Source organism: Chiroxiphia lanceolata, chromosome 7 (assembly GCF_009829145.1).
Source record: "Chiroxiphia lanceolata isolate bChiLan1 chromosome 7, bChiLan1.pri, whole genome shotgun sequence".
Lineage (NCBI taxonomy): Eukaryota > Metazoa > Chordata > Aves > Passeriformes > Pipridae > Chiroxiphia > Chiroxiphia lanceolata.
In genome coordinates this window covers 8,123,373-8,150,136 of record NC_045643.1, presented here as the reverse complement: position 1 = coordinate 8,150,136, position 26,764 = coordinate 8,123,373, and the positions used below count along the sequence as shown (strand labels likewise).

The window sequence follows — 26,764 nt, the reverse complement described above, 5'->3', positions numbered from 1 at the left end:
TAACTGTTATATACTTTAATTTATAGCAAATTTAATACATTAGTGTTTACAAAATAAAATCTGGACTCAACTGAAACAGCGTGCTGCTTAGCAAGTTCTTCTTCCTTCCTCTTGCTTTAATTGAAGAGACCAGCAAGCTTAAGAGCTTCTTCTGTGATCCACACATAACTTTTGATGGTGTTAGATGTTGGAGAAAACCGAATGTTTCCTGCATCTCTAAAGGTTTGTCGCTTGGTACCTTCTATTGCTCAAGCTGTACAGTTCAAACCATAAGCTGTCCTTTAACGAGTTCCATACACGTCTCATGAAAGCTACTCAGATACTAACCAGGGCACTGGTTAATGTTACAAACTTAAGAAACATCCGTACTACTAGCTCACACAACAGGAAAGAGGAAATATAACTACACATTCAATCTCTTATTCCTAACAGCAAAGCTGTGAACTCCATTGCTTTAAGATACTTCAGTAAGTGAAACAGTACCATACATACAGTTCAAGAAACATTTCTTTTTTAAAAAAAACAAACATTTTAATAGTATAAAAAGTTGTTTTACTGGTGTTTCTACTATAAAGCTTTGTTCCACAAATCAAGTGATAAAATAATTAGGTATGTTTACAGTGATAAGAGACTGCAGTGTAGACATTTCAGCTCACATTTTGCTGAGCGTTTCAGTACAACAGAGACTGTGACTGATTTGTTAATACACACCTATGACACAGAGCAAACTGCAGACATGAAGTGCATACTTGAACAGGGAAGTTTACCCACTGGCATTCTAACTTACTTTCTTCAGCTATCCCTTTCACCTCCGGAACACAACATAAGCAAAACCTGTATTTGGAAACTGAGGCATATAACTATCTTGACTGCAGAGCAGCACAGTGGAGAAATGGATGCACACAAACACACCATGGTAAATTCCAAAGTTATATGCCAACTACTTCTCCTTAGATAAAATGACATCTTCAAAAGTGAACATGTACAAAAAATAAAAACTGTCAAATAAATAAAGAATACAGATGTTAATTAACCACATATATAAAGAAACATATTGGCATACTGTATGCAGTATACGGTATATTCATAGAATCATGTGGGCTGGACAGCACTTAATAAGGAGTCACATGCTAAAGACATGACTCCTTGTCTCTCTCCCCCAAAAATTCTTATGGTTTCTGGATATCAAGTGCAACCTTTTATACTGATGCATAAATCCTGCATCGTATGTCATTTTTTGCCACACTTAGGATGCTTTTCTTTTTTTTTTTTTTTTTAAGATTCACAGAGAAGTCCAAGAAGTTATAATGGTTTGAATCACAATTTTTGCAGCCCTGTCCATACTACTTGGTCTCTTGAGTTTCCTACCAAATGAGATTTCGGTAATTGTACGGTTTGTCAAACCCCAGCTTTTCCCAAGGAAATGGGAGCCAATCATATGGACTCTTCCATACCCTAACTGGCATTTCCTATACTCCTGACTTGTAGGTAGGTATTATGCTATAAAAGTGTTACACAAAGGCTGCTGAAACCATTGAAAGTGATGTAGCGATAGTTAAGTGTCAAGTATGTCTGCTATGATACAGAATCAGGGTCTAGGTCTATCAAATGCTATATCCACATAACATTTTTAACCATGAAATATTTTATGCATTTTCCTTTTTCTATAAATATTGTTGAAAACTTGCTGTTAATTGTGTCACGAGGTTTGCATTCCTAATTTTCCAATGATTTTAAATTCAAATGTTTAACAACCATATCTACGCTAGGTACACTGAAAGTAGACATTGAAATTTCAAGTAAAATGAACTGTAGCCACATCTACTGGACTCAATACACGTCCCGACATCTAGATTTACTTTGATAAGTTATACAAATACATAATACATTCTTAAATAATGAAGACCCACAATATTAATTTGTGAATCTTCCCATGTTATAAAACCACTTTTACAGGAATGTTTATCCACCTGTATTACTGTTTGAGTTTGCAGTGTCTCTTGCTTTCCTGTTTCCACAGATTACTGTACCAGTTCTTAGGCTTTGGCTATTGAAATCTCTTATTTGAATGAGGCAACACTGGTTATTAAGGCTGTTTTTTTTTCTCTTGTGAAGTTTCATTCTTTACTACGACACTGTTTTCCAGAGCAGAATGACTATCTTGTGTCTTCAGGTTCTGTTTTTATGACCTTCCTTTCTATGTTGTTAAAAGCCGAATGAGGAAAATCCTTTAAAATACCAAGGCCTTCTGCATTGAGAAAAGAAAGAAAGTAAGATGTTAAAACACTGCTTGGAAACAAATATATTCTGTTTTTAAATCAAGAAAAAGGTCCAAGAACCATATGGATACTAAGAGTTGAAGCAATAAACTCTGCCTCCTCATTTGGGGCTTTAACCCAGCTGGGTTAGAACCACCTCAGTTACACTGCAGTGATGGCTGAGGAAACACAACAGATTTACTTCAGTCCTCTCCAGGAGCAGGGATAATGGAGATGCACTCTGCACTTCCATTTTGAGAGGGAACTGGTAAAACTCCCCAAGTGCAGACTCCACTAAGTGTATTATCAGTGGGATTGAGACAATCTGCAAAAAAAGGTGAGCCTAAGATTCCAATATTCCAAAGAGGAAAATGCAAGATTCTGCCCAGTCTTCAAAACAACTTTTGCACCTTCTCTTTCACATAATCTCCTTTCCACTGCATCTTTCAAACTCAGGTGGGATTTTATCATTACTCCTAAAATTACAAGAGTCTCCAGAATTCCTGTCTTCATCTCAGTCCACCAAGTATTAAACTGAAACCACCCAGAGAGATTTCACAAAGGTTTCTTGCTCTCTTCTATCAAACTTAGAGTGGCTCCCAATGCCAGAGGTAAATTACAAGATTGCCAGTGAGCAGAGGTCACTGAATAGGAAACCCAGGTAGAAAAGACTTACTGCATGACATGCAGTTCACAGTAGAGAAACAGTGGCAGGTCCTTATAAACCAGAATAAAGAGGTGTTTTAATAAAAGGTCTCATTCCTTTATACAGAATGAAGCCATATTAGAATCGTGTTGCTGTGACTGTAAGGCAGTTAAAGTATTTAACAGCAGTAGTTTGGGTCAACAGCACTGAGGACAGACACATGCCAGAACTTGCTTATCTGAACCTAGTTACTGCATCCCCAAAGCTTTTCCCAAATCATATTCAATCCAATTCCAGATTAGCGAGTAACACTCCCCTTGAAGTTTTCACCAAAGCTTTGATTGCATGGTTCCACACAGCACATGCCAGGCTGCCTTGCTAGCTGCTCCACTCAGAGACATCACGGATTAGTAAATTTATCACAGGCTTTGTAAGAAACAGTGGGTAATTTCCACGGGACAGCACTAACCTGAGGACTGGGACTTCGCCTCGCCACCGGGATAAAGCCGGATCAAATCACTGCACAAAGGTTTTCCAACATGCTGCTCTCCATCAAGTGAGATGTGCTGCATCTGTCTGCTTGGCAGATTGGACATCCGGAGGTTCAGCGGCCTTTCACCTGCAGGTTGTTAAAAGAAAAGCAATATTAAAAAACAGGTAGAGACCTAAAGACATACTAATTCCATCTGCAAAAGCGCATCCTAAATTCCAGCTGCTCAGGGAAGGTTCACAGCAAAACAAGGCTTATGTAAATATGTTGCTTTGCAGACTACTCCACAGGCACTGCTAGAAAAAGACACTCAGCCTTAGAATTTTTTTTTTTTATAACATCTCTTTATTCTTTCAAAAAGCCCCTTGAGATACTAAAAATTTCTGCTCCCACTTCAGAATTCCTCTGAGATCCTAAAAATTCCCACTTTCCCTGCACAATGGATTAAGGGTATAAAAAAGTTTGCTCTGCCAAGGAAAGCTGGATCCACACACCTTCATCTTCCTGTATACTTTTGTACCTCATTGCCTGACCAACACATACAAATAAAAACCTATATTTTATTGCTTACTTGTATTGATTCCCTTAGTTCCTCCCTCCACTGTTCCTCTTCGCCTCCCCTTAAACAAACTAGCTTCTAAAAAACAGACACGAGAACTTCTGGTTGTATTTCTTCTGTTTGTAATATTTTGTCTCATTTCACAACAGTAAAAAAACAAATCCAAACAGAAAGTGCTCCAACAAAACAAACACTCCTAAAATTAATTCAAGCTAAGGAATAGCCAGTTGGTAAATCAAAGAGAACCACAGAACTGAAAGCTTTTTGAAGAATAACAAGCTACTAAGATCATCATTAGAATCTGCTTAGCTCTAAGTAATTTACAGAGCCAGCTCCTCAGGTTTTGTTCCTAGACTGCACAAACAGGTAAAAAAAGGAGTACCAACTACATTGTCTGCTTTACTTTCAATTTCCACAAAACCAGGACACAAATGAAATGCAACATTCTGCTCTATTTTCAAAACTGAGGATAAAGGTAGAGCAAAGTCCTGCTCTCAGTAATAGGGATGCACCCTACCTTCTTCCCTCCCCACATTATCCAGAGGGAAAGCAGTTTGCCCAGATACATTAGAGTAACAGAGCAGAACCTGAGTATACATCTGATTGCATTACTGAGACCGTGAGCACTTCAGGGCAAGAGATCTTGTCTTGTCCATTCAGTGCTCAGGGTTCTATACCAGATAAACAACACCACTGACACGGGTTGCATAATACCAAATGTATTTGCTGGCAGCAACGCCGTGCCTGGGAGCTACCATACCTTGTCCATCAGCATTATCTAATGACATGCCATTGGGGCTGTGCTCTTCCGAGTTCTGTCTGTAACACCCTGTGGAAAGACGTCTCTCTAATGCTGCCTGGTTGCAAAGAAACTCCATCTGTTTTGCCATCACCTTTTCCGACTGCAAATAAAACAGAAAAAAAATTCTCTCTATATACATACATATAGCAAGTCAAAACACAGGGGGAAAAACAATATCAGATGATAAAACTAACAGCCTAGATAGAGGTTTTTGTTGACTCATATGTACAGATGTGTGTTTTACGGTTTCTTCAAAACTATGAAGCAAACAAAATATTTTTGCACCCATAGAGATTTTCATAATGTACATCTGAGTCACTCAAGAATACTTAAAATGCAAGCTGTTGTAGTTCATCCATACAGAAACGCTACATTAAATTCCGTTCTTCAAAAACACACAAAAATCACTTTCTGCACTTTAGGACTCCAGGTTACGTGTAGAGAATCTCAAGAAAAGCAAATAAGAATGTCTTAATTATCCAGTTAGCTCTGTTCAAATACATGTCTTCTCAAAGTACTCCAGAAAGTATTCCAAGAGCAATGGTAACATCTGCTAAAAACTTATGCCAAGATTTCACCAGACATCTTGGAATCTTTATTTTAGGAAACAGCACTACACAAGCTTAAAAATCTGCCATTCTGAAAGTGTAGGATGACAGTATGTTTGTGGGGGATAAAGGTGTGAAATGTCTGTCTAGAAGAAGAACAAGACCTATACACCTCTAGAGAGTGGAACTAAACAATCCAGTGCAACGTGGGAGGAAATGGCGTCTGAATGTTTGTCATTGACTTTAATGCCAAGAGAATTCTAACTTTCACTATGATCTTGTTCTTGAGAGAATGTAAATAAGCATCTTGCAAAAATAAAAAGAAAATCACAAGTCAAGAAAGTTGATTTAGAAGAGCCACAATGAACATAAGACTGGAAAATGTACAAACTTAAAATTTACATTTGATAGGAAAAAATAATTTGTCTTTAAGGTAATGACATAATCAGTTCATTTAGTACAGAGCCTTATTCATTGCAGACCACTTCACTTTTCTTGGGAGATGATGAAAGCCCTGACTTCCCACAAAAGTCTGCTTATTCAGCATAGTTAGGTAATTTACACATACAGTGACAGCATAACAAACCAGCAAACCCTCAGCTTTTCCCGCACAGTGATGACCCTGACAGCAGGGTAATAACATGACCAGTATTTACTTACTCTGGCTCAGAGCTCATCAGGTTTTGCAGAAGACCACTGATAGCTCAAGCTTGGTCGTTGGAGGTAGGGAAAAAACTATTTTCAAATCATTCACTTCCAAGTATGCTTTCACTTTGCTATTCTGTCACTTTTGTTACCAACTTTTGAACTGTAATTTTAAAAAAGAATATTTCTGATTCATGTCATCTTTGTTGTTTAATTGGGATAAATCCAGAATTTTAAACTGCCATGATGCTTCTGATCACTATAGAAAAATCTGTAGAGTTGTAGATACATTTAAGCTTCAATTAAATCTCTAGTCCATTGTTATTTGGCAATGACCAAACTTTAAAGCATACACTAAATGAAAATAAGCTTGCATAAATCAAGTTCATTTAATTATTCTGTGACATCAGAACACGCAGCATAATTGCTTTTTGACGTATCACAATGAACAGATTTGTATGACCAAGCACTGCTTTGCAATAGAAGGTGGTAAATGAGAGGGTAACACATCCAGTCCCAGAAAACAGGGGGAACTCCTAAATGTAATCTTACATGCAAATTCGGTGATTACATTTGGCCAAATCACTTATACGAAATAAATTTGTTGCAACTTAGCACGAAATCCGTTCTTGCCAACAACTGGCAGTGGGAGATGCGTATTTTGCCTCGAGGCTGGGATACTCTACAGAAAGGACAAAGGAAGAATCGGAAACCAGTCTTCATTTATACAAAGCTTTCTGTCTGCTCAAGAATACTGCGCTTCCAGCAGAGTAGATGTTGTCTAGAAGGCCAATCTATCCTCTCAGATCCAGAGGTTCGCTGATTTCCTAAATATATTGGCCTTTCTTCTTACAAGACATGTCAGAACTGAGGACTCCAAGATCGCCTACTCTATTCCTCTAGACTCAGTAACTTGAGCTTTCCATTTATAGCGAATAACGCAAGTAACACAGCACAGACTGTACCAATACTACCCTACTTGCTCCCAACAGGCAACCACAGATTGTCAAGCCTACTATGCTAGATCCTACCTCCTTGGAACTAACAAGGGCAAAGCCATAGCACTGTGTCAGAACAGTTTCAGAAGGTAAAACCCAAATTAAGAGTGATGCAATTCCAGCTGAGCTCGGCAGCCTTTGAAAACTGATGGTAATTAATTTAGTCATCAAAACAACACACCAAAACCAATGTGCAGAGACGTGGCCTGTATTATTCACAGCGTAGTGTAGTTGGCTTACCTGGGAATTAAGAGCTGTTGGGTCTTCACTCTTTCCTTTAGCCAAAGCAAGTGGCATTTTGTCTTGCTGATAGAGTGTCTGGACTGTGTCCTGGAAATCAGGATAACCATCCTATTGAGCATAAGAAGAAACCAAACCAAGAGGGGCATATTATTAATTTTTCTTGACACTCTCCATACCTCAAAAGAAAAAACAAAACAAAAAAAACCTCCAAAATAAAAAACAACCTGAACCAAAAAACCAAAAACCACATTCCTGAACTTCTATGAAATTCTGGACTGCAATTTATGTGTTCGTGCTATCCACTCCGTTTAAGTTTGTGCACAAAACACACACAGCCCCTCTACAACAACTGCTATATATATCTAAAATGGCATAGACAGAAGATCTCATCTCTCATTTCTTTGTGAATCCAGACTACCATTTTTACTGACATTAAACTAGCTTGCATTCAGTCTTGCCAGGCAAATTTAGGCCTGTGGTTTCTGTCACTCATAAGAAATCAAGTTTATGTGTAGTCAAGAATATATACTAACCTTGTGAAACTGAAGAAAGCCTCCTGAAATTCAACATATTTCACACAGAACCTTCACTAGTACCACAAAATGAAATATCACTATTTTAAAAGTACGGTAGAAAATTTATATACTATGGGAAACCATGATTCAATAATTCTTCCAGCCTGAAATTCTTATGACATGCAGATCTCCTCTGCAGCTTGCATATGTACCAATAAAGCAAATAAAGTTCCTGTGAAAGCCTGCCAGACTCCATTAAAATAAATTAATCATCGAAGCAAAGGTTCGAGATGAGGAATTTATCCAGCTCGGTATTATAAAAGGAAAGCTCACGTACACTAGAGGAACATCCAGAAATGTTTACAAAAGCACAGCATAGATGACACTGTCAAAATGTGAGAGGAGGACAGAGATCTTAAGACAGACCCAAATCTGAGAACACTGACATCTGCCACTGAGGATCTGCAGAACTGGGTATCAAAAGTATGCCACATTAGGTATATTTTCCTTGTGGATTTTAAAGACAGATATATGTCAATAATTACATTTTTGACAATAGCTGGACCAAAGGGTTACAGCTCAAGAACAATAAAAGTGATCTTTCAGAAAAATCAGGGGGGAAGGACTACAAGGTTCCTGCCATTGGCAGGCTGCCCACTGACCTGCAGAGCTGTGCTCTGACCCACGGCAGGTTGCCAGAGCCTCAGGGCAACGTAATGCCAATAGACCTATTCTTCATGCTCAGGAAAAAACCCTAAAATCAGTCTGAACACTGTATACTGCTTTTATCCACCCAACATAATCCCTCACGGAACAAATAAACATGAGAGCTATGCAAAAATTTCATAGCCAGGTAAATTGCCACAAAGCCTCATCCACTAAAAAGCTTTGCAGCACTTTTCCATGAGCACTGACCACTTTCACAGTCAGACCTGAATTTGTTTGGGAGAGGAGAATGATCATGTGTAGGAAGATGAGGAGCTGAATGCACAAAAAACCTATCACTCAGGATCCTATTTTTGCAACGTAACAGGTAACAGGGTTTTTTATAACGTATTTGTGACCGCCTGCCTATACAAAACTGAAGGCTGTTTCCCAAAAGTGGGTCTGGCTGCCTGTCTCTGTGTCTGTCACCCATCAGTCAGACAGGTAATTCTCGGATGATGACGTGGTTCTGGATCACCTTCCCAGAGCCCCTCCCCACCAGTGGCTGTTCTCCCCGTTGGTAAGGGCTGACAAGGAGCACGCTGTGCCAGGCGAGGACCTGCTCTGCCCCATGGTTGCCTGGAGGTCCTGCTGCATGCAGTGCAGCATTTTTGTGTTGCCATGCTGCTGCTCAGTTGTTTTTCAAGCGGTTTCATGCAGCAGATGTTCCCAGTCCCACATGTGCTTTTTTGCTCCCTCTAATGACATTTTTCCTATGAAAACAGTAGCTTCTACTCCTTTCGCTGTTTTTGTGAAAAACACAAATCCCACACTTTGGTTTTCTTTTCAACCTTCTCAGCAATAGTGGAGGTGGGCCTGTTCCCTCCTCATCCTGCACCTGTACTGGCACCCAGGGAAGACACTTCTTTGCAGCCTCCGCTCAGGTCTTCCTGCCTGTGCCCTCTGATTCCCACTGAGCTTTCGGAAATTAGCTTTTGAAAGCTCTTACCACCCTTCTCTTTCAGCTGAATGAAGACACTGACACACAAAACAATTTCTTTATACTACAGACAGCAAGAACATTTTAAAAGCTCTCTTTTTGCTCTCATGGCTGTTCGCATTGACTCTGAAGGGGAACCTGGTCGACCCCAATGGCAATGAGCAGTTTCCCTTCTCCCTGAATTCTGTGTGATACACCTGTGACTTGTTTTGTTTTCTAGCTGGTGCCACAACAGCTCGTTGCTTTGAGCAGTGCTGGCACTGAGTCACGGAAGATGACAAAGTAAGGGATGCCCCTACCTCGCTACACCTAAGCAGGAGAGATCCTTGCTCTGCAGGAGGATATGTCCTTTCCATCCCTGTTCGCCTGTCCTGCTCTTTGTCCAGAGCAGATTAAGGAACTACAACCCCTTTTTTATAATCTGCTTCCAAATCCCAATTCAGTCCATTGCCTTTTTCACTCCCTCCACACCTTTAGTCAGTCATTTGCCTGGAATTTTTTCCCTTCTCCTCTTTACACTTCACTCCCACAGCTCACCCACCCACTCTACGAATAAGAGGGGGAGAGGAGGCAGGGGAGGAGAAAGGCTTTTACAGGTAATTTGATGTAATTCATGGCATATTGTTTCTTTGTAATGCTTGTGAGAGTTTCATATTCATGAAAAGGATAAATTTACAATGTGGCTGTAGCCTGACAATGTTGCAGCTTGCACACACAGCTCTGCTCAAGGATGACCTTCAGAGTCTCTCTGGAGGCTTTTTAAAGTGTTATTATATTTCAGGAAATTAACTCATCTTTTTTTTTTAAGTAATCTTTTACACTATGCAAAGAGGCTGTGAAGTCTTTCCAAATTGAAGCCCTAGTATTTCAGACCATGCTTTACAGAGACATTAATGACTAATGGCTAAAGGAATGGTGAATCAAAATACAGAGTTCAGCCTTAACACAGAAAGCAAAATGAGCATTATAAAAAAAAAAAAAAAAAAAAAAAAAGAAAGAAAAAAGAAAAAGACCTAGTTACAACAAAAAAAATCCCCATGTTCAGATCCTCTGTGTATTACCATGACAGAGCCACAATGAAGCATTACAGCTTCAAAAACAGTGTAAGGAATTCTTATACAGAACAAAAGGAAAAATTTGCAGCATTTGCTGCCATTTTCCTTTTTACCTTCACCTTTCCAAACCAAACCAAACCAAAAAAAACACACCCAAAAAAGCCACCCAAAAAACCCTCCCCAAAATCCCTAAACATATTGCCAAAAATGACCTCTTTTTTTTTCCAAAATGCATGCCCCAAGAACCCAAAACACCATATGTAACAGTGATCTACTATGTAATACTGCATCTTTCTTACATTTCATTGAAGAAAAATCTATGATTTACAGCAGACCTCAGAATTATAATGCACTAAAGTAATGGTTTACTCCTTTGAAGACTCTCAAACTCGTGAGGAAAACAGACATTTATACTGATAACAACACTGGTCACTTAAAAAATAATAATGCTGTGCTACCAAATGCAAAAATATTGAATTTCATTTTCAATTTTTTATTTTGGAAAAATGTCCTATTTCTGAAACAGTGATTTATACAGTTAGGACATTAAATTTCCACAAGCATTTTAAAATACAGCTGGTAATTTTAGATAAAAAGAAAATGAAGTAAACAACCTTTCTCAGAATTACTGAACTAAAAAGCAGACCTTCCAGAGTTTCTGCCTGTATTTTTCACTATTTAAATTTTACACCTTCTTTCAATGAAGAGTCTGCAGAAAACAGCACCTCCCTTGCAGTGTGTCATTTTAGACACTTGCTCATCATCAATTATTACTGAATGAAGGAAAAACTTCCTAATGCTGAAATCTAAGTCATTGAAATACTACTTCAAGCAGAGGAGTAGCAGTTCCCCACCAGCTCATATAAATTAGAGTTAGACTGAACAAAAGAAAGGAACCTCAAGCAACCATCCTGCAACATGCTGGTCAAGGCAGACAGTGGTGAGGCTGGATAAAATCATTTAATGCAGCTTTTCCCTGCTCTTTTTTGTGGATTGAAGAACCAGCACATGTCAAAGCAAATCCTAACACATGTCAGCGACATGACTGATCAAAGCTACCAGCAAATCCTCAATGCACATGAATATTCTGCATTATATAAACTCAAACTACGACTGTACACAGACTGATGGACTTATTTATTAATCATAACTGCCTTTTCAAAACTAACTGCTGTCACCAGGGTTTGCCTCTCAGGAAAAGCCTTTGCACAGGTAAAAGCATCACAGTACTAAAAAAGATTAAAGCCTTACTACATTCAGTACATCACTTATCACAGAGTGAGTTACATGAGAAACACACTTCAGAATATGTTGCAATTTTCCTCTACACTTCAAGAATACATCCCTCATCTGTGTCACACACAAACCTAGCTCAGGTCTAGCTTACATTATAATACACATTTAACCTACACCTTTTGGAGCAGACGGTACAATAAAAAACACCCACAATGCTAAGGATAAATTAGATACCCACGTAACAGTGAAACAGTAATTTGTTTAAAATATAAATTAAAAAGGAAGATCTGCTACTCTTATGAGGTATATACATATGCATACCTTTTTTTTTTTTTAAATTAAAAGTACCTTTTTAAAAGGTCTCAAATTTGCTTTCCAACAGTGGTAACTGAAGAAAAAGGTAAGCTACATATATGCTGCTCCTACACTACTAACAAGGAATTCTCAGAATCTCTCTAAGCAACAGTTTGTGCAGGTGTACATATCAGCCATGTATACATGCACATTTTACACAAAACTCAATCCAAAAAACTGTAAATTAATATCTACAGGCACAACCATTTGTGTTGACACACAGAGCTTTTAGTAAGTTTTAGTTCTTGACTTTTCAGTATGATCAGTGTCACAATCTAGAGAGAGATGGCTAATATTATGCCATCAATCCAGAACTGTGGATTTTGGACATGATCAAGAGCTGACTCAAGTGAATTAGGCAAACCTCATCTCACACTGACTTAAAAGCAGGAGGCCTTACGGGAAGACATTTCCTACAGTGCTCGAGCTTATTCCACCACAGGAAGTCAGTCAGTCCCATTCCTCCCCTCCTACTCACTCAGAGTGCAAAACACTGAGAGTAACTTTACCATTAAACAAATCCTACTCTTTTTCCCTGCTCCTACAGGTTTCTCCATCAAGCATTTATATTTGCAGAGACAGTGGTGATGTTCTCCCCCTCTCTCTCTCTCACATCCATCACCTGTCTATCAAATGTTTTTCTGACAAATTTCCTTAAGACAGATCCCTTCAAAACAGAAGTGAATTTTAGCATGCATAGGTCAAAATACAGGAGTCACAATACTGTACCTCCATCTTGATTCTCTTTGGTGACAGCTCATCCCTTTCTCCACACTTAGATCTGGAAGAGAAGACACATACACTGTCAGTGAACAGCACATTAACCCTGACTACCAATAATAATGAAAAAAAGTAGATCAGGGACAAACAAGTGAGATGCACAAAGAAAGTCCCCAGTCCTCTTGGACATGGCAGTGAATGTCACTCAAGTACAGAGGAATACAAGCACCTTTTGTTGTCTTCAGAAGTGTCAAGAGATTCACGGATTCCTCTTCCAAAGAGAAAGGAAAGCTACCTGAGCACACTGACTTACAGAAATGCCTCTGGCATTGCTTACCCAGAATGGATGTATATTTACATTAATCACTATGGAAGAAAGGAGACCAAAGGAAAACTTCTCAGAAGTGTAGGAGAATGTATTTTGAAAGGATATTGCATTGCAGGCAAGGGAGTTAACATTTAAAAACAAAGAAAGCATCAAGATTTTCAATCATACTTACTAATTCTAGGGTTTTAATTGTATTTAAAAGGTGTTAAGCCTTTGTCACTGTTTCATAACAGCAGTTCATTTAACAGAACAGTAACAACTGAAATTAGGACTTGGTTTCACCTCCTTTAAAGCAAATTCGTAAGCCCCTCTCTATGACCTTATCTTTTTGGCTAACAAGCCAAAGCTGTATATGGAAAAAAGGCAATTGAGACACTGAGCATCTTTGGCTATTCTGCCTATTTACATTAACTTTAAAATACACAAATGCCTCATGTGCTTGAAATAGCAATCTCTCAGATGCTTCTCAACATGCACCATCATCAAAATATCTGGAAAACTAAAGAGCAAATAAAAAAGGTAATTCAAGACAGCTAAATCTTATTAGTTTAAAAGCTTCACGACTTAAATAGCATTTTCCTACCCTCCTCAGAAGAGCACTTTGCTCAGAAGAGCAAGAATAAAGTGTCTCTAGCGCTTCAAGAAGAAATGCTATCAGGCTGATTAGCTCTCTGAAAAGTGTAGATCCTTTGAGTTAATTAAAGCCTTACTTGGTGGTCCTGTAAGTATACTTGTAGGTAACTTCTCGAGAGATTTGCCGAGCTAGCGCGAAGAGTTCATCTCTCCTGGTCAACAACGCGTTATCTTTCACACACAGCTGAGCGGCTGCTTCGTTAACTGTGAGCTGCAAATTAAACACAAACACAGGGGTTCAGGATTCTGAATACTTTCACCTATTGTGCCTGTAAAAGTACCTCTCCTGAAATAATAAAAAATTTCGATTGCAATTAAATTACCCATAATTGTATACTAAACCCTGGAGGGTTTCTTCAGTGCATTTATACCCCTCACTAAAGCAGGTAAGCCTCTGGGAAGACAAAAGGATATGAACGTAGTTGGTGCAGAAAGTAAAACATTACTGTAAGACTGTCTCGGTGTGCGCTGCTTGTGCCTCATCCCAGCATTAATTAAATCTCAGTATAAAACAGTAGCACTGAACGTTCACAGTGTTTGGCTTCCAAAGCCTGGTTTACAGGGAATACTATTTTTATAAACGCAATATGCCCAGGACTTGGGGGAAAAAAAAAAAAAAAGAAAAAACCCTGACAGTGTGGGTACAGATGGCTTTCCCTGGTGAATACAGAATAAATTCCGTAGAAGGTGATGGTTTAAGAAACGATTAAACTTTTTTTAGCTATGTTTCTCACCCTCGTGTTTGTGAAGACTATCTTCAGACATGAATCAAATGTAACTTGTTTCAAGGATGTTTTCCTGAGCCTGCCAGGACACATTTCTAGTGCCTGTGCTGGCAGGCAGTAGATTCACAAAGAGGGGGGAAAAAAAAGCCTTTAAGTTAAGGCTCAATGCTCTTCAGAAGCCTACAGGAAGTGGTGATACTGTCATGGATTATATCAGCTTTACAATACTGCTGTCTGAAAAGCCTGTGGTCAGCAGTATGGACACAACAAAATTCTTAATGCAAGAGAGACACAAATCGAGATGCTGGAGAGGTGAATCCATGCTCCTTCCCTAAGAAGCAGGGGCTGAAGAGACATTTCACTTTTTCCTCAGCTGAAGAACAGCCAGCACATGCAATGAGGCGTAACAGCAAGAGGCCAACAGAATACTACAGGTGTTTTTACCAAAGTGCCCACAACCCTTCTCCTCTTCTATTTCTAGAAATTAAGGTGCTCTGAATGGGCTTGGCTTCTGGCAAAGGAGTACAGCTGCTTTGGTGCTACTGTCAACAGTGTGTTCTGCATCTGTCTCAGGTTAGTGAATATTACAAAGCATCTCAGTTTCCAGGGCACAGTCAGCACATTCACGATTGACTGAGATGTGCCATGCCCAGCCCTTGGTCTGGCAGTGCAGAGAACAGCCACAGCTCAGGGCACAGGGATGTGGCCGAGGACGGGCAGGACCACACATGTGACCTCAGACACCGAAGACACTGCTCCTACAAGAAGCACTTTTCATGGAGGCAGACAAAGGTGCAGCCAAGGACAGACCAGCAGATCTGCAGTTAAAGGGTGTCTCTTGGGAGAAGGCTAAGAAACTCACTCTTTCACCCTGCTGTCTACCACACTGCAGAATGTTATTTGTGAATTAAACCACAGAGGCCAGCAACTCACTCAAAACACTGCACACTCCAAGCCTGAAGGATGGAAGCTGTCATAAGACATGAACAACATACAACCACGCTGTCCTTCGCTGTAGGGCTTGACGGTATCCAAATTAAAAAATATATTTTGCCCAATGTGACACCTGTTCTCCAGGAAGGTTAAAACAACAAAAACCTGTCAGAAGAGCTGAGCTTCTCTCAGCAGCCAGTGCCCATGCAGTATTTCTAGTAAAACCTCACACAGAACTGCTGCTCCCAATATTTTGTAAGCACTTTTTCCTGTGTTTAGCCTAAAATCCTCTGATCTGAGTAGGGCATTTCCTATGGTACCTGAATGTTAATCAGAGCACAATTATGTCTTTAACAGGAAAACTAAATATGTTGCCTGATCCTTTAGTCTCTGTAGAGACAAAAAAAATCATCTTACAGGAATCAGATGGACAAGGGCATGAACTTTAGGTTTAATCTGTGAAACAGGTTACTATGCTCCTACAATACAAGGTACTAAAACAACAAACCATTACCCCCTAGACAGGAACAGTTATTCTACAATGTCTGTCTTTTCAGACAAAAACACAGAGGGGAAAAAAGATACAATAAAAGATTAATACAACACTGATGAAAAGAATTACCATCCAAAGCAGGCAATAATTTCTGTAACAGTGATAGCTATTACTTTGCCAAGGATGAATAATATGGCTAATGCTTACAAAATAATTTGAGATATCTTTTTTATCCCTCAAAGTGCTGAAAGGTTGCAAAGAGCTGAAATGACTGAAAATGCTTTGGGTAGTTGTAGGCAAATGCTGTTTATCCTAATATGTGAGAAAAGCCAAATGTTTATTTGTTTGTTTTTCCTGGTTTCCTCTTTGAGGTCACATCCAGACTTACTGAATTGAAGTGCATCATGGCTTCCTGCCTTTTCAGGAGGCATAATACTGCAGACAGAAAGCTTTGCATGCCTAAAAATAAAGATTCTGTTTGGTGGAAGCCTTAAGGATATGGAGCAGCACACAGCCATACAGACTGTACGGAGAGGGATGGGTATATTCCCATCTGACGGGGTTCACATATTCCCCCACTAAAAACACATAATTAAACACCAAGCTCTACTGTTTTGGTGAGTCAGCAAAAGAAGAGACCAGGCCAGACAAAATTTATTACTTGTATTTCTAATTCCTGTCTCTCACACTACTGAACAGGGGGGTTTTTTTGTTTGTTTTATAGGCACTGAGACAAGTACTGAAATATTAACAGGGAAATTACAAATCTGACTCAAACATGCTCGGGTCGCTGAGTTCAAGGGCATGCCTCGTACTCATCCCTTCTCCAGTCCAACATCAAGTGCTCTCCGAGTTTGAAAAGCTGTGTAACACTGAGACAATGGGATGGATTAAGAACTGCATGTTTATTAGTTTTGGAACACCTCTGAAAGATTCTGCATCAGATTTTATGTCAGATTAGCGCTTTATGGAAATACTCCTACCAGTAGCACACACATCCAAACCAGCTCAGTGCCTGCAGCTCTCGCAGGCCTCTAATGGCTGCTCAAGCCCTCAGAGACACTCCAGTGTTCATACTGAAGTGAAATATTCTCACTAATTTACCACTAATAATTCCATCAGGTTTGATTTTAATTTGCATGCAACTCCACTGTGCTCGAGGAGCCAGAGATACTCTGATCTTTACATTAAGAAGCTAACCCCTACTTAAGCTTTTTAAATTCATAGTGAAGTTTATTCAGCTGTTCCTTGCCAGCTGCAAGGAAAAACCTTGAACTACAAGGCACAATGACAGCCTTGGAATGTATTAACACGTGCAGAAACAGTCTCTGGACAAGTAGAAACTTACCTCCCTGGTTGTTTAAGGTCCTTCCTTCTGAGCAGCAAATTGTTTAAGCCATCAAAACCAAAAACATACTGAAGTTGAGTTTATGAAAGGCAAACTCTGGTTTAGCAGATTTTAAACAAAAAAAAAAAAAAGTCTCATTGTTGCTATTTGTATATTTTCCGCTTTTTTCTGCTTTAAAATGGAAATGAAAACTGTTCAAGACAAAACTTAATGAAATCCAGCCTCTTTAAGCAAACAGTAAACCAATTATGAGCAAATTCTTCTTGCTTGCATGTGTGCAGTTCCCATCAAGTTCAGTGAGGCCCCACATGCGTAAGTGAGGCATAAGTCAACCACAGACTCCTTTGATCTTGTGCCCTTAATCATAATAGCGATAGAAATATTTCCTAAAGCCAAACCATGCTCTCATTCCATTTTTAAACATGGTTTTACAATGATGTAGTAAAGATCTGTAGTGCAATACTTAAAAAAAAAAAAAAAACAAAAAAACGGACAAGGCAGAGCAGTCACCCTTTCTTCCAGTTCACTGCTACCCTGCTCCTTCAAACTACCAACCCAGTATTCATTCCTCCAGCTTTGTAGAGCCATTCCCAAGCCTACCACATGCCTGACACAAAAGCTGCCCTTGGAGCCCACCTCCCAGCACACCGCTGGATTCCAGGAAACTATCTTACAAGAAGTCTGCCCAGATTTCAGAGCATTTTCTGCAGTCACCACCCCAGAGAAAGACTGTGAAAGCACACAGCTGCACACATTGTACACCTCGACTGCCTCCGTGCCCAGGTGGGGAGAACCCCCTTTCTCCAAATCCTGAATCTGCAGCAATGTGCAGAGGGCATCTACACAATCAATCCTTTCAAATCCTGCCTCCATCTCATACACAACTTGTTCTGTTACGAGAGAGACTTCCACAAGGTCAGGGGAGTAAGATGAGATCTGGTTTTGTACACTGGATGAATTCACAAATTATAAGTGTTCAACATAAAGCCACAAAGCACCTAAGTGAAAGCTGCACAACTAGAACTGTGTGGTAGAAATGTGGCTCACTACTGTGGAAGTGTCTCCCCAGTCTATAGTAAAAGCCCTTGTCAAGTCACTGCCGGTGATGTGCAGTTGCCTTATAAATGTAAATACATAAACAAAAATGTAAAGAAATACGCCTTGTTTCCTTCTGCCCTTCTACTCAGAAGCATAAAGAGAACTCAGTCTTATGCTATGGATCACACACCTACAAAACTTCTTCTAGAAGCAAAAAAAGGCTAAAGCCAGTACAGTTTTTTTGGCACTCCTGTAACATAAACATTGCCTTTCCTTTTGGGAGCTAAGCCTTACATGCCAAATTTTAAATCCAACTGAAATTTTGCAATCAGTGTTAACTGTAAAAATGCTGATGCAGCATTCATATCAACAGTGTTTTGGCACTGCTTTGAGTTAATGTTTGTTCTCCTCTTGTACTGTACTCTGGCACTAGGAAACTATTCCCCACACAGACACACCTATTGCGTTACAACATATGCAGTGCGAGCCTCAAGAATGCCAGAAGAGAAGCAAAGGAGGCCCACATGGACTTTCAAGGACAAGAGGGAAGAGATGCTGCTCAGGACAAACTTTCAAATTACAGCCATCCATCAATACTGGGGATGGTCCTTCCCCTCCTCCTCACACAGGAGGAACTTCACTTGACTGGCTTACGACCACTGTGCCCAAAAAACCCCACAGGTTGTATAGGTGAGTTTCATCCCAATTCAAACCCAAAAAACCCCACCACACTGGGTTTAGGAACCTCATTGGCAGAATCCTTTTAGCCTCAAGGGCACAAGCTACAGAGCAGGGTCTTGAGGTGAGGAAAGACAGCAGAGGGTAGTAACCACGCCAGACACAAGCCATTTTAGTTACTGATCTTCCAACCAACCAATCTACTCTCAAAGCTGCAAGGAAATACAGGACCCCCTTGAAAACATGCCAAATGTTTAGAACCCCAAGGGCCATGCTCAGTGCAATACTGGTTTGCTATTTCAGTGCCAAACTGTTTAAACCCTCTGTCTGACAGGCTGCAGCGGCGGCCGAGCGGTCTGATGACACCACGCTGAAATCAGTGCACACATGCACACACCCACCCACGGAAGGGTACTTGTACTGCACCCGAGGCTTCTGTGCCAGGGCAGCCCTGCCTACAGCAGTCAACACACAAGTCTCATCATCCAGCAAGAGGTGCCCTCACAAGAAGTGCACCCTGTGAACAGCATCTCGTAGAAGGTGCAGGAATAGGGGAAGGAAGCCCAGTGTCGCCCAAGGTGTTTTACCTCGTGGAGGGTGAGATGTTTGCCATCCTTTCTTTTTGAGTCAAATCTGCCATATATTGCACTGTACTTTCTGATCTCCTCCTCTTTGTGAGGGTCATCGTCACTCATCTCAAAGATGTGACCAATCATCTTTGCCAGTTTCTTATTTGTTTTCAGTAACTCCTTGACTTCATTGGAGTCGCTTTTGGGCAGGGAGGGAACCATACGTTCTACACACTCAGCAACTGACAGAGCAGCAGCGGCATCCAGGGTCTCGCTGTTTTCCTTTGGTGAAGCTGGAGAGCCAAGGTCAGCCGGGGAAAGACTGTGTTCACTCTCTGTGGTGTGGTGCCCCTGCCAGAGTCTCGCTTCGCTGCCGCTCTGCAGCGATAAGCTCCCCACCACATCGGATTTGCTTGCGCCCACACTTTGCACACACGTTGTGGCAGCACATTTTGGAATCTTCAGGTGAGGCTCTCTGGTGCTGCTGTTCCTTTCATAACTGCTGCAGGATATCCCCAGCCACGCAGGAGACCCTTCTGGCAGCTTATATATTGGAATGCTGCTGACGGGCAAGGAGGTGAGAGGCTGGTTAAACAGACCAGGGTTTGTGACCCAGTCCCTCAAAGCCTTCTGCAGCCTTCGGACATGAAGCGGCTTGCTAGCCATGCCTACAAGAGCCATTATCTCCAAAAACTCTTCTTCACCTGCTTCACAGAGCTGCTGGACATCATCACCACCCTGCTGAATGAAGGCATCAAAGTAGAATAAGAGATTTGCTTTTTGTAGTATTCGATATAGCTGCAATTCCCCAAGGGTTCTGGGTAGAGCTGACGCCATCACGGAGGACAGAACCTGCAAAGAGTAAAAACAGAGAGGAGATGAGCACCAAACATCATCATCTGGATGCACTACCCCCACAGCCCATATTTCCGTAAGGCTGACAACTCGGAGGACAGGATTTCTTTCTCTCATCATAACAACACACATGGAAATGAAAAAGGAGTTTTTTGACTAGTTAACTTAATGGAAATATTAGTGAAAAAACAAATCGGCAGATAGTTGCAATGCAGCTACAAAAAAGATGATTCAAACATGAAGCCAGCTTGTTTTCAACATTCCCACTTCATGTTTGCTCCCAAGAATGTCAGTCAATATTGCTCACTGCTTCTACTCAACTCTCTTTTATATCTTCAGATCAAAATGATCACAAAAAACAATCTGAAGAATTACAGAATACTTGGTTCCTTGAAGAAAAAAGCTCCTCAGTTTCAATTCTTAATTCTCAAATCATTTTCATCCGTAGCAGTATGGAGGGCTGTAAAAGGAAAGCAAAGAAGAACAAGTGCTTCACAGAACCCCAGAGGATTAACGAAGCTGGGCCAGTAAAAGGATATTTCAGAACCAAGTATTTCTACAGTTTTCCCCATTTCGCATAAAAAGGATCTAATGCCTATGCTGATCTTAATTATGGCAGCAACAGCTGCAGACAAAGCAAAAATACTGATGGATTCCAACACATATACTTTAAAAACCTTACTTTGAATTTCCCTGCCCATTCCATTTGCTAACAGGGCTGTGTGTCATTGACACTTATGACATGAAACACCACTCAGCAATACAGCAATTGCACTTAGGGGCTCCCAACAGACAAATCGCAGCAGTATTCTACCCTTACAGCTGCAGGAAAAAAACATTTGCACAAGTTTCACCTTCATAAGCCCTGTTATCCAGTTATACCACAAATAATAAACTCTTCAGAGAATTCTCAGACCTCTCACACACACACCTCTTCGCTCTACGATGGCTTTCACAACCACAAGCGGATAATTTCCAGTATTACTGTATTAAGCTAAACCACCAATCAATAAGGTCTAAAGCATGTAATTTATAGTTAGTTGGGAAAGTAGCAAAACTAAAACACTGAGCAGGTCTGCTAACATTGCTCTGGCTCTACTATCACATTGCACTTGAAAAAGCACACAGTAGTAACCTAAAAAGCAACACCTACAGAACGATTTGCACACACTGGGGGGAAGCTATTTTAATAACGTGCAACTCCCCTCCATCCAAGACTGTGATGCAAGAATATACGTATGCTATGGGGCAGTGGGAGACTGGTAATCAAAAGTATAACTAAGACAAATTACTTTTACAGTGTGTACTTTTCTATATTGGTTTGTTGCTTGTTTTCTGTTTTGTTACAATACCAGCCTTTTCTTCAGCAACACAAAATAAACATGTAAGACGTAAGAAACAGAGCTCAGCTCCTATTCAGGAGGCATCTAAAAGATCAGGTTTTTGCTACAAAACTGTGATTAAACTCTACTAGAGAAAAATAAAATTAGGAGGCCAACAGAAACTTTCCAAAAATGTATATGGCATGGCAGCAACAGGATGCCTACAATCAATCTCTTCAGGAAGAGAGACAGGAGCCCCGAGGGAAAAAAAAACAAAACTCACAAAAAATACAAAATCCCCACACCATCATCTGAACATATCATTCCTTGTACACTGATATTTGTAAAGCAGAAGGGACAGCAATAGCTGTTCAGATCTGAGAAGCTACCTCAAGGAGCTGCTGGTGAGCTTATAACCTAATAAACTACACGCTTTTGAACTCAGGGTGAAACTGGAAACATTTAAGAGCTACATATTTTAGAAATACAGTTTAACTTTTGAAAATAACAGTTAACGTCAGAAATATTGTCTACATTCAAAGATACAAGAAGAAACACGGAAAATGAGGAAAATCACTTAAAAGTAACCCTTTCAGGGGCATATAATTCAATATTTTAAAAAATTGTTATTATTTCACAGAATTTCTTAGAAAAATCCTCCCATTCCACAAAAACTTTGACAAGACAAACAAAACTAACAGCTTATGGTTTAGTGGCATTTCAGTAAGCTGTTCCTACCCTCTCATTTCAAACGATGCTGAGTTTTCACCATCAATACCACAAATTAACTTATATAACTTTGAAACAAAGGCCCATTTCCTAGGAAAGCCATTCATCTTAGCACTAAATATACATAAATCTACATAAATGGACTTTGTGCAGAGAGCTAAATTGAATCCTGGGAGGATGGTGGCAGTGAAATTACACACAGCCCAGGAGCTCCAGGCAAGCCATGGAACTGAACTCATTTTTCCAGCCCACAGGCTGGAAGAGCAGAAACAGTCCACAAGCAGCCTTTACCTAGAGGCTTCTAATCAACAAATCTCCTCATGACAGATAAAACTGGATTAATATGTACTATGGAGGCGTCAGTAGTGAGTCCACGGTTCAGACTGCATCGAGATTTGCATTTACAGCAAGACTGAAATCCCTTTGTTTTGTACTTTAAAGACCCATTCTGCTTTTCAAATTCAGTACAGTAACTCCTGAGAGGGCCAAGCAAATTTTCCATTTACGACTGCTACTGATTTCTGCAGAGAAGGCATTTTCAAACACTCCTCCTTTTGACCTCTTTTCTCCTTGCATTATACAGAGCTCCTCCATCACTCACCTCAACACCATCCCAAGTATTTCTAAACTTTTACAAGGGGAAGGCTCCCTCCCCTTTCCAAGACAGCCTCACCAGGCCGCCAGCTATGCTGCTTCTCCAGACGTTACCGATCCAGTCCCCTGGTTCGGTCAGCTCACAGCCAACAAAGCCAGAAAAGCAGGTATGCTAGTAAGATGAGGTTTAGGAAGAGGAGAAGCAACAAAGCAAGGGTTGCTGAGGAAGTAGCACAGCAGTGCCTGAATCAGAGGAGACCGTTAACCCGAAGGACACACGGCACTGCTGCTGCTGCTGGCTCTGCTCACCTACGCAAAGCCTTAGCACACCCACTCAAGTCTCAGCGCCCCACATCTTTCGGGTGACCTTTAAGCTGCATCTAAGAGACCTAAAGTACTGCTTTCCACCACTGCTGTTCTCATTTCCTAGTGCATCAGGGACTGTGCTTTCGGGGTAAAGGGTGAGCACGAGAAGAGGTTACACAACGAGAAAACAAGGGGCTAGCTCACAGCCAGAAGACTTGTGTATCCTCCTCACTGGGCAGAGCACCTCGGTAAGACCCTGGGACACCATGTGTGCTCCCCCTCTTCTGCAGCCTACTCCGTAAGTCTTAGGCTTTCTAATCTGAGATCCCAAACCAACCTGGTTCAGGAGTAACAGTGTGGTCATGCCCTCTGGCAAACTCTTAAGAAGCCAACCAGAACGGATCTGCCACCTCAGGAGTGAGCAAGGAGATCTAAGGTATGGGCAACTACAAACCCTTTTCCTGGCAAAAGGCAGGAATGCATAAATACATGCATAAATAAATGCATGGCACTTGAGCTGCTACTTCTCCCCCTTCTTTGCTCATTGTCCATACCAGTGAGAAGTGTGGGAACACACGGGGAAGAGTAGCCACCTCTTACATTTTTCACATACAGAACAAAGAAGCCAGGAAACTCCCTGTAGCAGACAAAGCTGTTTAAAATACATGCAAGGCTGCATACTGTTATAGCCATGGAAGAACCAGGAAATCACTAGTTAGATTTTCACTCAGCCCTTGCAACCCATAACCATGCATTCTGATTTTCCACATTACCTCATTCACATCCACAGCCTATCACCCCACATGCCATGCCCTCCTCTCCAAACGCTGGATGTCACTTTAACTCTGACCACAAACATAACTCCTGGGAAAAAGGAAAACAAAAACCACAGTGGCACCACAGAGCACTCTTAAATATTTGTAAACAACTAGTGCAGGAATCACAACCTATTCCTGCTCCCTCTATCAAGACAAGGGCAGCGGCGGCAGCAGCAGCCCTTCTCAACATCTTTAACCATGGGAAAACACCCGTTCCTTCCCGTTCTGCCTGCTCCGAGTTCAAAGCTGCACACTTCCCGGAGGTGGCAGGAAGATACGCGGCTGAAGTAGGCAGGTGGTGGACGTGGGTGAAGTACTGGGAGAAGGAAAACTCAGGAGCTGTGAGATGTAGGCATGGGACAAGGACTTAAAGAGCAGCTTTCCTGCTTTTTAAGGTTGCACCAGAAGTAAAAGCAACTGAGCAACTCTAACCGATTTTTAGAGATTTTTATTTCAGGTGAATTCTATTTGAGCTGTCACCAATTAAATTAGGAATACGCACAAGGAGAAAGTGTGAAACATCACATCCCTGTATTTTAGGCAAAAGTGATTATTTCATAATATATCTTGATCACTTTGGGCGTTTTGAAAAGTCTCTGAAGACAAACCGGATTTGGGTTTGAGAGCTGGCTGCTTTGCATATTCATTACATTTCTGCAGCGCTTCCAAAGGACTTTTAGCAGGAGGAGAAAATTACATGTAGCTGCAGAAGCGAGACTTTGCAAATTAAATAGTCTTGTCTAGCTCTGAGATGTGCCAAAATACAGCCGATTGAGTGAACTCCGCGTTCACGTACAGATCCGTATCTCGCCGCTAACTAATGAGAAACTTCAAACGTGCAAAAACACCACCATCGCGTAAAGACGAAACGAGAGCACAAATACCTCAAGATTCCCGCACGGCCAGAGAGGGATCCCCCACCGCCCGGCCCCGAGGAGGGGGTCCCCCAGGGGGGATGGAGCCCAGTGGAAGGAAACTCGCACAGCGGGCAGGGGCGGGGGGCTGCGGTCCCCACACTAAGTTCGCAGCCGCCGAGCCCGGTGACGGGAACGTCCTCGGAACAGCTTCTCGGCAGGGACCCCCCGGCACCGCCGCGCCCGGACAACCCGGGGAGGTTGGCGGCAGAGGCGGCGGAGGGACACGGCCCCGCACAGCTCGGGGGGCGGCCGGCACCGCATCGCCTCCCCCCGCTCCCGGTGCCCCGCGCAGGGCGGCACCGCCTCCGCCTGTCCCGTCCCGTCCGTCCCGCCCCCGCCCCGCGGCCCCCCCGCCCCGCACACACGGCAGGGACGCTCCTGCACTTTCCGCCCACTCCCCCGTCCCGTCCCCCCCCCCCCCGCGCCGGATTTCTCCGGGAATCACCCACGCACGACCCGCCCGCTCCTTCCGGCCGTGCCCCGCGGGGCCGGGGCCGGGCTGCCCGCGCCCCCCGCCCGCCCCGCACCTACTCTGCAGTGGGCTGCTCCCGCCGCCGGCCGCCCGGGGCTCCCCTCGGCGCCGTCCCGGGGCCGCAGACTCAGCCCCGCCGAAGTTCCTGCCCGCGGCCCCCCCGCCCAGGCTCCTCCTTTCCCATCGACGGGGCGGGTGGGCGAGCCTGTCCCCGCCACCGCCTCGCTGCCGCCGCCGCCGCCGCCGCCGGGGGGGCGCGGGGCCGCCCCGCCGCACCCGCACCGCGCCTTCGGCCGCGCCTTCGCCGCGCGCGGGGGCCGAGCGGGCGGCGGGAGGGAGGGAGGGAGGGAAAGAAGGAGGGAGGGATGTAGGGGAGGAGGGAGGGAGGGAGGGAGCGGCCCCCGCCCCCCGCACACGCCGCCCCCTCCCGCGCGGTCACATGGGGAGAGCCCGCGCGCGCTCCGCCGCCCGCCCACGCGCGGCCGCCGCGTGACGCAGCGCCCGGCGGGGGCGGCACCGGCACCGGCAGCGACCCCCGGCGGGCACCGACCGGGACACACCGGACACCGACCGGGACACACCCCCGGGACACCCCGGACACAGACCGGGACACCCTCTGGGACCCCCCGGACACCGACTGGGACACACCCGGGACACCCCGGACACCCACCGGGACACACCCCCGGGACGCCCCCCGGGACACCCCCTGGGACCCCCCGGACACCGACCGGGACACACCCCCGGGACACCCCGGACACAGACCGGGACACAGACCGGGACACCCCCCCTGGACACCCCGGACACAGACCGGGACACCCCCCCGGGACACCCCGGACACAGACCGGGACACAGACCGGGACACCCCCCCGGGACACCCCGGACACAGACCGGGACACCCCCCCGGGACCCCCCCGACACAGACCGGGACACCCCCCCGGGACACCCCGGACACAGACCGGGACCCCTCGGACCCCGACCGGGACACCCCTGGGACACCCCCCGAGACACAGCCCGGGACCCCCCGGACACCCCCCGGGACATCCCGGACACCGACCGGGACACCCCCTGGGACCCCCCGGACACCGACCGGGACAGCCCCGGGACACACCCCGGCACACCCGGGACACCCCTGGGACCCCACCGGACACCGACCGGGACACCCCCGGGACACACCCAGGGACACACCCCGGGATACCGACCGAGATATCACCCGGGACCCCCCGGACACCGACCGGGACACCCCTGGGCCCCCCCGAACACTGACTGGGACACCGCTGGGACACCCCCTGTGA

General features: G+C 43.3%; 2 protein-coding genes across 5 annotated transcripts; one reads left to right on the top strand and one right to left on the bottom strand.

Annotated features, from left to right (window-relative positions):
* On the bottom strand, window positions 1-25,714 carry NAB1 (NGFI-A binding protein 1). 4 transcript variants are annotated; one of them, XM_032693619.1, is made up of 8 exons: window positions 25,528-25,714; window positions 19,478-20,311; window positions 13,753-13,886; window positions 12,724-12,775; window positions 7,187-7,297; window positions 4,714-4,855; window positions 3,374-3,523; window positions 1-2,248 (listed from the first exon to the last, which is right to left on the bottom strand). In XM_032693619.1, the coding sequence occupies exons 2-8, from the start codon at window positions 20,294-20,296 to the stop codon at window positions 2,157-2,159; spliced, it is 1,500 nt and encodes a 499-aa protein (XP_032549510.1). In that variant the 5' UTR covers window positions 20,297-20,311; window positions 25,528-25,714; the 3' UTR covers window positions 1-2,156. The 4 variants fall into 4 exon arrangements, with proteins under 4 accessions (XP_032549510.1, XP_032549509.1, XP_032549511.1 ...); XM_032693618.1 differs by having other exon boundaries at window positions 25,532-25,714; XM_032693620.1 differs by lacking the exon at window positions 25,528-25,714 and adding an exon at window positions 24,968-25,080.
* On the top strand, window positions 20,767-26,764 carry LOC116789404 (extensin-like). The gene is made up of 3 exons (XM_032693209.1): window positions 20,767-20,841; window positions 22,949-23,126; window positions 26,076-26,764. Exons 1-3 carry the CDS (start codon window positions 20,767-20,769, stop codon window positions 26,762-26,764), a joined length of 942 nt encoding a protein of 313 aa, XP_032549100.1.

Coding starts and splice junctions, on each gene's coding strand:
- NAB1 (XM_032693619.1), bottom strand. CDS start 20,296: ATGGCGTCAGCTCTACCCAGAACCCTTGGGGAATTGCAGCTATATCGA. Junction 4,856..7,186: donor CAACAGCTCTTAATTCCCAG/GTAAGCCAACTA, acceptor TTTTATTTGCAG/TCGGAAAAGGTGATGGCAAA. Junction 3,524..4,713: donor AGATAATGCTGATGGACAAG/GTATGGTAGCTC, acceptor AACAACCTGCAG/GTGAAAGGCCGCTGAACCTC.
- LOC116789404 (XM_032693209.1), top strand. CDS start 20,767: ATGGAGGGCTGTAAAAGGAAAGCAAAGAAGAACAAGTGCTTCACAGAA. Junction 20,842..22,948: donor GGATTAACGAAGCTGGGCCA/GTAAAAGGATAT, acceptor TGCATTATACAG/AGCTCCTCCATCACTCACCT. Junction 23,127..26,075: donor CAACAAAGCCAGAAAAGCAG/GTATGCTAGTAA, acceptor CCCCGGACACAG/ACCGGGACACCCTCTGGGAC.